General features: G+C 35.9%; 1 protein-coding gene across 1 annotated transcript in view; it reads left to right on the top strand.

Moving 5' to 3' along the window:
- The window catches only part of LOC124357939 (cytoplasmic FMR1-interacting protein), a 62,049-nt gene that overhangs the window by 1,221 nt on the left and 48,253 nt on the right, over positions 1-12,575 (top strand). Inside the window, 4 exon segments of the mRNA XM_046810065.1 lie at positions 7,213-7,424; positions 8,546-8,725; positions 10,493-10,674; positions 12,232-12,457. Coding sequence (XP_046666021.1) covers positions 7,215-7,424; positions 8,546-8,725; positions 10,493-10,674; positions 12,232-12,457 — 798 coding nt within the window. The 5' untranslated portion in view covers positions 7,213-7,214.

Here is a 12,575-nt window from a genome sequence, read left to right as displayed (position 1 = left end):
GACGTGCAACCTTCTTGCATCATACTTCTCCGAAGTCTTTGTTAAGACCAATAATACTCTCCAAACTCAAGAATACTTCTTTGACAATTGTCTAGCCATTTCCATGTAATTGTAATTATTGAAGAAAAGGTTCTTTAGAAACTATACAGCCTTGGTAGCTCCAAGCATTGTGGCACGATGGAATACCTCATTCACTTTTATGATTCTGTGCAGGCTTAATCCCTGGGTCACTGCTCTTATGATTAATTCGTAGCGTCTGGGCAAATTTACTGACATTCTCATGCATGGTTATGTAGTGCCTATACCAAAAGACAAGGACATAACTCTGGCCTCCAACTTCAGGCCCATAGCCATCCTAGCAGCTCTTAGTAAATTGTTTGAAGGTTTTGGTGTTGGATCAGCTATTACCCCGTCTATCTTACATCCTGTGCGATGAGCAGCATGGATTCAGAAACGGCAGGTCAATTGAGATTAATCTACTTTTGCTCCAGAACCGGATCGTATCAGGCTTCAACAAGGGAAGGCAAACCAACGTTCCTACTTGGACTATGCTAAAGTGTTTGACCGTCTCATCCACCCTACTCTCATCGCCGAGTTGAAGGGACACGGGATCCTTGGGTCGCTGTTGAGCTGCTTTCAAACGTACCGAGCAGAGCAAAGTCTTACATCATCATTTCTTCATCAAATTTGCATCCTGCAATTACTCACCATTTGTAGCAACCTCAGGCATCCCTTAAGGCTCTCTAATGAGTCCATTCCTTTCAATCTGTTTATAAATGATCTGCCCAGTTACATTCTGGACCATACTCTCTCCGCAAATGTCACCAAGCTGTATTCAGAAGTATCGTCCTTAAAGACCATTCGCACACAACAGTCTCTTGAGGTCATTGTCGAGTGGAAAAGAGGCAATTTTTTAAACCTAAATCCAACAAAGTGCAAGGTACCTTTCCACTGTTGTACCAGCCCCATAGTTTTTTCACACAAGGTTGGCTCAAACATCCTCAAGAGATGCACAGAGATCCGTGAGAAATATTTACATCCAACCTGTCACCTGACCAGCATGTCAGTACCTAATAGTGATCAAGTGCTAATAGATACCTGGGCCTTTTAATCCGTTTTTCCAGAAGTCCTTTTTTGATACGTACCTTTTGTATGTTATACTGCTCACTTATAAAAAAAAAAACTTGAATATTACTGCTCCACCGTCTAGTCATTTTGATACAAACAGATACGTGAAGTGTTTCACAAAGACTGCAATAATTGATAAGCAATATTAGCTGACAATAACTCTGTGCGTTTTATTTATTGTGACTATATTTAGTACTTAAGTATTATTCAGAGGCCACTACTTTTGGTAGAGTTTTATTAACCGGGACCTAAAAATACTACATTATTAGAAAGAACAGACTTAGTTTGACGTACTGTGAAAATAAATGTGATTATGACGATTGGTTCTTGTTTTCTGCCTCCCAAAAAGAAATTATATTGGCGAGAAGGACCCCACTCTGACCCTATCTACTACTTTTTATTATCCGATAAAAGTAGGTTTAAATTAGGCTATCATAGATATGTTACTGGTAGTACCAAAGTTAAAGATTATATTTACGAGCTCTCAGGTGATCTGAGCTTGAATTTAGGTATTATCTCGAGGGATGTTTATCTTTTCTGCCAAAGGCACCATTGAAGCCTGCAATGATATTTCAGATTGGTGCTTTCTTGACCTCAGATATCGTCGAACATGAAAAGGGTAATAACAAATAGTAGATAAGGACAGAGTGGCCTCCTTCTTGCCGACAATGCTTTGGGAGACAGAATACAAGAACCTATCGTCATATTGACATGTAATTGCCACAGTTTGTCAAATAAAGTCTGTTCTTTTTAATAATGTAGATTTTTTACGTCTCTGCTTAGAAGACTCTTCTAAAAATAGTTGCTTCCAGATAAAACCAAAGTACCCTATATTTTATACTAAAACGTGACAATTATTGGTAGAAAATTGTACATACTATGTTGTGTTTTTTTATATATAAAACAATTAGCCTACTTTGAATTACCCTTTATTCTGGTACTAATAAACATTTACAACATTTTTATATATAAATAGATTAGTTTAGAACAATATTTGGTACTTTGGGATTTATACCGACCACACCCAGACATGAATCGTTATTTCACATTTCGTTTCTACTGATTACTAGATTAGCGTAGAACAATATTTCGTCAATATAAAACAGGAATTGTCTTATCGCAAACACCTCCCCATCCTCAGACAGAGGTCAAAGTCGAGCGTCTAGTAGATAACGTGATTGCAGAGTCTCGCCGCCCGTTCAGCTGGTGCATCGCTTTGTTGTACTTCCGTGTTTTACCTCTACATTTCTCCAAACACAAAAATTCAACAAAAACAAACATTTACCAAACTAAACTTTTTATTAAAAAAACACTCAAAACTTGTTTTTATTCTTGATCACATTCCGCCACCCAAAATGCGAGTGCCTCCGGCCATCAGCGCGGGCTTCGACAGCACCTTCGGTGCTGCCCCGCGCTGATGTCGACGAAAGAAAAACATCCCTCGAGATAGTACCTATCAGTAAAATATCAAATTCTAGAGGGGCTAATCAGAAATATAAATTGAATTGTAATGGAAAGGCAATGATGTACCGTGCAAATCACGTGATGCCGCGCGGCCTGCCGTAATCAGGATTCTCGAGAAAGATAAGATAACAGCGACAACAATACCGATCACAATACCTGGAAATGCTTGTAAGTTTGTAATTTTGTAATTGAAGAGTTGTTTTTTCGTTCTATCATGTTTGTTTCTATAAATTTCTATTTTTGTGTTCTTCATACTGGTGTGGTCGGTATAATCCAAAAGTACCCAATATTTTGCAAATTATACTGACAAATCGAACAACATTTTACTAAAATCTCTCCGGCGAGAAGCAGACTACTCTGTCCACATGTAATTGTTATCAGGCTATATAAGTACGTTTAGATTTAGGTTATCATAAATATGTTACTATTAGTTCTAAAGTTTAAGATAACCTTTATGAGCACTCACGTAATCTGAGTTTGAATTTGAGAGATGTTTTCTTTTATGCCAGAAGTGCGGAAGGTGCCACCAAAGCCCACACTTTCGGCCAGAGAAATTTCTGATCGGTACTTCCAACAACCGGTACTACTTCCAACAACCGGTACTTCCCAATTTAGACCATGTCCCAGATCGTCCAAATTTTCCTACGTTAGACCATGTTGGACGATCTGGCACGTGATCTGAGGTCGGGAAAGTACTGATCGGGAATGCACCTCGCCGTAATGTAGGTTTAAAAGGCGCTTCTGGTGAAAAAAGAAAAATATCCTCCAGATGCTACCTAAATTCAAGCTGAGATCACGTAACTGCTTGTTAACTTTTTATATTTCTAATACCAAAGTATGTATTTATCTATTTATATGCCTAATAACAGATAGTAGATAGGGACAGAGTGGCCTCCTTTCCGCCGATATCGCTTCCTTTTTTGAGGCAAGAACCAATCATCATAAAGACATGAAATTTTCACAGTAAGTCAAATAATGTCTGTTCTTTCTAGTATTGTAGTTTTGTTTAGTTCCAGTTAGAAAAATTCTTCCAAAAATAGTGGCCTCTGGATAATGCCAAAATACCAGATTTTCTCGTTAATCTATTTTGCAAAACAAATTTTTGTAAATTTGTAATAAATTCAAGATGTAAACTCTATATTAACTAAATATTAAGTAAGATTCTTTTCTATAAAATATAAATATTTTTACAGAATTTTGCTGTAAAGTGATCATTTTATGTGAATTAATTTTCTCATAGTAATATTACCAAGTAGGCTTCATGATATACTAAATACACTTTCAATTTAAGCTGATAATTAGCCAATCTTAAAAGCTATAAAACAAAAAGGAAATAATTTAATTTACATAAAAACTAAGGGCAGTACTGAGTGAAACATAAAGCACTGTAAAAGTAAACAAAGATTTTGCGGTTTCGGTTGCTTGGCCTCTGGGACGTTGGTGGTCAAGTCCTGGTTAGGACCTTCGGGCTCTGGTGCCTAAATAACTGAGCGATAAATAATTAAATTCTAATAGACTGTTTTGAGCAATAAATTTGTGGTTTTTATTCACACTTGGTACACGGTCTTTAGTCTGGCAGTCTTGGCATACCGCCATTTTCACCCTAAGTTGTTTAGCACTGTCAAGCACTATTGTTTACTACTCCTCGACCCAAATTCTTAGGCCAATATTGTACTCTCTCGGGCAACAGTATTTTACACTCTAAAGTGTTTTTATCAACTGTCTGTTTTTATTAATTTTATACATTTTGCGACTGTATTAAAACATTCAAAATGTGTTGGTGGTATGAAGTTTTCCACATGTCAAAGAAGCACTGCACCAATCACTAAAAGATTATTAAAAATTTTTAGTTTAAGAAACTGGAACAGAGTATGATAAGCGGGCCCGGTTTTTATATTGCTTTATTACAATCATCGATGCTTATGTATTGAATAACAGAACTATCAATCGATACTAATGTATCTGAAATACTAAATTAAAGTCACATGTTTCAAATTGATAGAAGTAGTTTAAACAATTACGTAATGTCATAAATAATAAAGAAAACATAACCATTACTCAAATAATAAAACTAATACAGGTGATAGGAAAAATGAAATTTAAATAATAAAGAAAACATAACAACAAAAGAAACATCTTGAAACCAAGAAAGACACAGTAAATCATATTTTAGTGTTATGTTGTATAAGTTCCTAAAGTTACCTAGGTACTTTGGGATTATACCGACCACACTCGTATGAAGAACACAAAAATATAAATTTCTAGAAACAAACATGACAGAACGAAAAAACAACTCTTTAATTACAAAATTACAAACGTACAAGCATTTCCAGGTATTGTGATCGGTATTGTTATCGCTGTTATCTTATCTTTCTCGACAATCCCGATTACGGCAGGCCGCACGGCATCACATGATTATTTAAGTTTTTTGCATGGTACATAATTGCCTTTCCATTACAATTTAATTTATATTTCTGATCAGCCCCTCTAGAATTTGATATTTTACTGATAGGTACTATCTCGAGGGATGTTTTTATTTCGTTGACATCAGCGCGGAGACGCACCAGCTGAACGGGGGGCGAGACTCTGCAATCACGTTATCTACTAGACCGCTCGACTTTGACCTCTGTCTGAAGATGGGGAGGGGTTTGCGATAAGACAATTCCTGTTTTATATTGACGAAATATTGTTCTACGCTAATCTAGTAATCAGTAGAAGCAAAATGTCAAATAACGATTCATGTCTGGGTGTGGTCGGTATAATCCCAAAGTACCATTACCTATCTTTTTTATTGAAAAGAAGATACTTATAGATCAAATTGTGTTTAGAAATGTGTGCAGTTGGTGCAGGTGATTTAGTTATTGTTCAAATTAATTACTATTGGTTGACTATATCTAAAATAATTGAAAAACTGACACTAACCAGACTCATAGACCATGTAACGACAAATGAACTCCTTACAACCCAGCAACATGGATTTCTGAAAGGCAAGTCAACAACCACCGCCCTAATCTGTCTGGTAGAATTCCTTATTGATGAACTTGAAGATGGCAACACCACCACTGCTATTCTACTAGATTATAGCAAGGCTTTCGATTGCCTCAGCCACGAACACCTCATGGCTAAGCTTAGTGCGATAGGTGTAACAGGGACTGCCTATAACTGGTTTCACAGTTACCTGACAGGGCGGTGCCAAATGGTTGAACTTATGCATAATAGCAAGGGGATTATGCAACAAATCAAATCTGAACCAAAAAGCATCACACGGGGAGTTCCTCAAGGGTCTGTACTGGGTCCAGTACTTTTCATTTTATTTACCAATGACTTTCCAAGATATCTAAAAGACTATTGCAGATCACTAATGTATGCAGATGACACTGTATTGCTTTTGGGCAACAATAATCCAAAACATCTTGAAGTGACCTCTTATATTGCTCTTAATATGGCAATTCAGTATTGCCATAGGAACGACCTCGTTGTAAATGAGACAAAAACTAAGCAACTTATTTTAGGCAAGCACAGAGAGGCTGTAGGCAAGTTACCTGACCTTGAAGAAGTTACTGTTGCCAAATACTTGGGAGTAACAATTGATGAAAGCCTCTCCTGGACCCCCCACATCGATCTCCTGTGCAACAAGCTAAGTGTAAGCCTGTTTGTAATTCGCAGGATTAAGAACATCTGTGACGTGGATACAGCCAAGATCGCCTATTACAGCCTGTTCGAGACCCATTTACGCTATGATATTGAAGTATGGGGAGCAACTACAAGGGGTAATCTAGAACGAGTGCTCTTGCTCCAAAAACGTGCTATAAGAATACTTGGAGATCTCCAGTCAAGAGAAACTTGCAGAAGCAAATACAAAGACCTAAAAATCCTGACTGTAGTAAATCTGTTTATCTTGGAAGTTGTAACATACTCACATCTAAAATCATTAAGCCCCATAAGAACCGCAGCTCAGATTCATGACTACAGCACAAGACAGTCAGCCAATTACAGCCTTCCTACACACCATCGCACAATGACTGAGAAGAAACCCAGCTATGCAGGTGCCAGAATGTGGAATGTCCTTCCTCCAGAGCTGAAGACTGCAAGCATTCAACAGTTTCGTCACTTGCTGAAGAACTGGCTTCTTGACCACCCATTTTACTCCATGACTGAGTTTTACGGATGGCGACAATCACAGGAATTTTGATCCTCTAGAAGAAAAATTTTTCACCATTCTATTTACTATTGTTATTGATAGTATATGTTGTTTTTTTATTAATTTATGACGCAAATTCTGTACTTAAAGTTCATGAATAAAGCATGCTGACTTCTGACTTCTGACTTCTATCAATGGGTATAATAATTAAATATCGTTTAATAATATCGCTATAAAAAACCGGGTCCGCTTATCGTACTCTACCCAGAAACTGTTCAATAAACCTCTTCATTAACACAAGCACAACTTGATCCTTTTACAACATATTCTAATGGAATTTTAAAAATTATAGCCACTTTGAAGGTAACCTACAACACAATTCCAGAAGAAGCTCCGATAGAAACCTTCTTAAGTGATCAAAATGAAATTAACAGGATACTTACAATAACATTATTGAAACTGAAGTTTATCTGTTCCAGACATGGCTACTGACAAAGTGACACTGACTGATGCCCTGTCCAATGTTGATGTCTTGGACGAGTTGACGCTCCCTGATGAGCAACCCTGCATTGAAGCCCAGCCCTGCTCTGTCGTCTACCAGGCAAACTTTGACACCAACTTCGAGGACAGGAATGGCTTTGTTACCGGCATCGCCAAGTACATTGAGGAAGCTACTGTCCATGCCAGTCTTGTAAGTCATTGCTTTATAATATCTTATTAGAACAATAGGTTAAGCAATATTGTGTGATCCTTTCATTTTTCAAATTTTAAACCTACAAGTTACTTATACTTATGCATTTGTATACTTAAATATCGTTAGTGAGATATAAATTTCCAACTTTTAAAAATATTAAGATATTAAAAAAATGTCTATAGCATTAATCATATTGTTAATAGCAGTCAAAATTTCTCTGGGTGTTGGGACATTTTTGATCTTCATCCAAGGGTTCTTTAAATCTTTCATAAGAAATAAACATTATAATATTATAATCAAATCTATTAATTTTTATAATATGTGTTTAAATGAGTAAACAAACATGTAATCAGAAGACCGAATACATGATTGTAATGTTCAGTCCATTTTTACAAATGACAATAATAGCCTAATTTAATTTCAATAAGTTTGTTTAACAAAAAATACTTTCTCCACGGGAACTCTGTTGTGGCTCTAGGAACATTCTCAACCAGACTTTTTTATTACTTGTGATGTGTGTTCCATCAGCGTTTTGAAACCGCTCTAAATTATGCCAGGACTGATCGTCTTGAGTTGCAGTGAATATGCTTACGTAATACTCGCTCATGTGAACCGCTCCTATAGGCCTATTAATAGTAAGAGCTCTGATGTGATACGAGCGGCAAATTTTATCCCCTTCTATGCTCATTATTTAACAAACCTTACTGTTTAACGCTACCACCCCTTGCTCCAGGGTCGTAGCCAAGACCAAAAATCAATTCTTATTTTTTAAATGCTTCTATCCATTCCTGCACAAATTGTTGTCATCTTTAGTGAAATAAAGAAAAGTTTGTTTCATCATTTCACTGCGTCTCAAAAATTCGAGAACTGGCAATAGACGCTAAAGTGCCGAGTCTTAGAGCACTGCACGTGCTCGTGGTGTGTTTTAGTGCTAGATACTGAAATCGACCTCCATGTGAAAAACACCCATGTTTTCTATTTTTATTGATAATGTTTATAAATCGACCATAGAATGACTATTTTTGTTCTGTTAAAGCCGTGTAAGAGCCGTGAATTTGATGATTAAGATTTGGTGGAAACTCTGGAAATGTTTGTAACAGTTCTTTGTTGATTGTCAGAATGAGTTGCTGGAGGAAGGGCTGGTCCATGCTGTGATGCTGTATACTTGGCGATGCTGCTCCAGAGCAATCCCCCAACCGAAGTCCAATGAGCAGCCCAACCGGGTGGAGATCTACGAGAAGACTGTTGAGGTGCTGGCTCCTGAAGTCAACAAGCTCCTCAACTTTATGTACTTCCAGGTAATCTGATTTTTAGTCTGAAAAAAATTATTATCCGAACCTATTACCGTTCCATAATGGGCGGTTACAATCAACATATTTAGTACTTTTTTAAATTTATACATGCCGTTACATCTCACATAAGGCAGGACACTACTACAATGATTTCTTAGGATGTTACATTACAATATTACATTAGGCCTACATTATTTTATAACAGAAGAGGTGTTAGACATACAGTATTTTTCTAAGCCACATTGCACCATAAATACAGTAGACTACTTAGACCTAAATTACATTGGACAGGGTGGTGTGTTGATTTTATAACATGGAGAAGTACAAGGATATGCTGAAAACCATTTTTGAATCTAAAATCAGTAACATAGGGTATAATTTTGCTACTTATTCTATAGATAGGTTTAACCCTTTGAGGTCTCAATAAAAATTGCTTCGACTGTCCTCAGGTCGTATTTAATTTCTGTTAGTTTACAGTTCTTTGATAAATACACAAATGCAATTTTTAAATCCCTTTTTCTGTAACTTTTCAATTTTTTTCTCTTTATATATCAATGTAAATAACCTAAAAAGAATATTTACATTATTTTATAGTATTTTTTTGTAACTTTAAGTAATATTTAAAAAATATAAAAAAAGTATAAAAATATAAAAACACAATTTTTATTGTTTTATACATATGTAATAAACCAAAATTACATGAATTTAGGTGAAAAGGCACTAGGATCTCATCAGATACATGTTATTCATTATATTATATATAATACATTATATATATTATAATTTTGCCTTGGTCCAGCCCTAGGCCTACTTTGGGTAACATATCTAGCTCTTCCTCTTAGTCTAATAGTTTGTAGCCTAGGTCTACCTCTATTATTTGCATCTCCTTGTCCTACTTCTATCAAATTATCCACGAATTGATCAAATTCTTCCCTATCATTACCTAAAGTTTCCAATCCTTACACATCACATTCGTCGTCTAGGTTACCGGCGTCTAGGTTACCGCCATTTACCACAATATTTTCAGAAGAATTTTTACTATGATTCAACTCACAATCACTATCACGGTCTTCTTCAATAATCTGTTTTTCATTTTGGACACTAATTTCACTGAAAATACTATCACAATCATCTAATTCATCTAATATTTCGTCATTGTCAGTAAAACTTGTACTTGGACCAGCCATATTTGTAAACATGACGCAAGTGCAGACGTCAGTTGTCTTATATTTTCACTTCCAATGCCTCCTATATCGTGAATAAAGATCGACGTAGCATTCACGTAACCAAAATAGAAGTCCAAAGTACTGAATAACTCAAATACCGAACAGCAATAGGTTAGAAATGGCCAAACAAGCAGTGACATTATCCGGTCGACCTATTGTCGACATGCGAGCGTTCCGCGAAACTGCCGCGGTCGACCTATAGTCGACGACCGATCGCAAAGGGTTAACAATATTTAGATCTGTTTTTGCCATAGTTTGGAATCATTTAAAACAAATTTTAAATTAGAAATCATGAAAATAGAAACCATTCATCTTTTGGCATACTGGTAACCTTTTATTTTATCATTTTCTCAACTTTTAATGTCCGCATTGCAATTTTCAACTACATCTACAGTAATATAAATTATTACGAGTGTTTAAAAATAGTTTTGTACTTAAAAATGTCTCAACTACTTCAATTTTCTGTTTATAATTAAACTTGTTTAAGATTAGAGTGTTTTATTCAGAAATTTGAACTGAGAAATTAAAAGTATTTGGGTTGTTTTAGCGCAAAGCCATTGAGCGTTTCTCGGCTGAGGTGAAGCGTCTCTGTCACGCGGAGAAGCGTAAGGACTTTGTGTCTGAAGCGTACTTGCTCACCCTTGGCAAGTTCATCAACATGTTCGCTGTTTTGGACGAGCTTAAGAACATGAAATCTAGTGTAAAGAATGACTACTCAACCTATCGAAGGTAACCACAACATTTTAAAATAATCCTATAACACGTGTTTTTTTTTATGGACTCTTGATCGTACAAGTTTTCCTATGTCAGTATTAACCTTTGTAAAGTGTCTTTATTAATTTATAGAGTACCTTGAAACACTTGAATTTGATAACTGGCATAGTGCTATATTTTTAACAGATGTTTAATTTATCAATGCTTACAAAGCCAAGGACATGGGGTAGATGTGGTGTATAAAATATCACTCACAGCAAACAGTGTAAATGGGAATAAAGTTAAAATATTTTTTTTTATTCCCTTTTGAAATTATATTAAAAATATAGTCATTTAATCTATTTATTCAGTAAGTAGTTACAAGTTTGTACAATATTTAATAGTGCTACATCTATTTAATATTGAGAACACATCTGAAACTATATTTTTACATTAAATTTGTAGTTAAATACAGGAATGTTGGATAAAGGAGTTAAGTATTGGAAAAACACAATACATTTTGGGTCACAGGTAATAAAATTAAACGTAAATTCAATAAAGAATTGTACAGATTTGTGTTCAGAAAAACCAATTTCTATTAAATTAGTTGTTATATTGTAGTAATAAATTCATGAAACACATTCCAACAAATTCTAAAAATAAAACTGAAAGTAAAATTTTTCTGTTAAGTATTTTGCATTTAAACGTTAACAATAAAGTACAGTAAACTTCCGTTAATCCGGCATGGTCAAGACTTGAGGCATGCCTAATTATATAATATGCAGGATTACTGGATACATATCAGAGAAATAATGTGACAACAAATACAACAAACAATCACAATAAAGTATGTTTTTATTATTCAAGTATAACCTTCAGGTAGTCCTCGTTATATGTAGATCTATAAGAACTATTTGTATTTATTTTTTAAACGGTCTATTTACAATGAGTAGTCTACGTACCACAACAATTGGGTGGAACACAGTTAAGGTCGAGAACGCGTTCATTCCGGTTCATCACAGCTCTCCGTCTGACTGCCACTGCCAGCCTCTCTAGACATTGTTTGTCTATCTCAGAAGGCAGTGGTGAGACATCAGTCATTTAGAGTTGTTCTTCCATCACAAACCTGTGCTGAGCACATTAGCTGTGAAATTGACCTACCATTACTAGACTCAATTGAATTGATATGAAAGTGCAACTGGTTACACAGACAGCCAACGGCCATGGTCAGTCACATGACTTGAGTCTAATCAATATCACCCGAAGTCGGTAGAATATGACGCTTAACTTCTTCTCCTTGCCCACTTAAACATTATTTCTACCACGATTTGAAAGAACAGTGTTATGTATTAAATGATTGACGTTTTGTGTTGTGCAAGAAAATGTTACTTTTTTCAAAAGATGTGTCGAATTTCAGAAGTTCCTGAACTTGTTCATGTTCATGGTGTACAAAGATTTATTAGCACTTTAACTGTACAGACGGGGCAGTCCAGTTTCTGAAACTGATGGTAGATTCTCACACTCTTCAGAAGTTCCCGAACTTGTTTATGTTCATGGCTTACAAAGGTTTACTAACTCTTTTATTGTATGCAGGGCAGCCCAGTTTTTGAAGGTGATGGCAGATTCTCACACTCTTCAGGAGTCCCAGAACCTATCCATGTTCCTGGCTACCCAGAACAAGATTCGGGACACTGTGAAGGAGAATTTGGAGAAGATACTAGGATACGAGGACCTGCTGTCAGATGTGGTTAACCTCGCTGTCCACATGTTCGAGACAAAGATGTATCTAACGCCTAATGAGAAGCACATGCTTGTGAAGGTGAGATATCCACATTATACAAACTAACATCTGTTACAAAAGACTGCCTTATTTTCTTTGGGTAGTAGCATGAACTTTTATAAAGTAGCAGCAGTGTTACATTATGAAATTTGAAAAT

This window comes from Homalodisca vitripennis, chromosome 3 (assembly GCF_021130785.1).
Source record: "Homalodisca vitripennis isolate AUS2020 chromosome 3, UT_GWSS_2.1, whole genome shotgun sequence".
Lineage (NCBI taxonomy): Eukaryota > Metazoa > Arthropoda > Insecta > Hemiptera > Cicadellidae > Homalodisca > Homalodisca vitripennis.
Note: the sequence above shows the minus strand (reverse complement) of the source record. Positions and strands in the feature narration are given on the sequence as shown.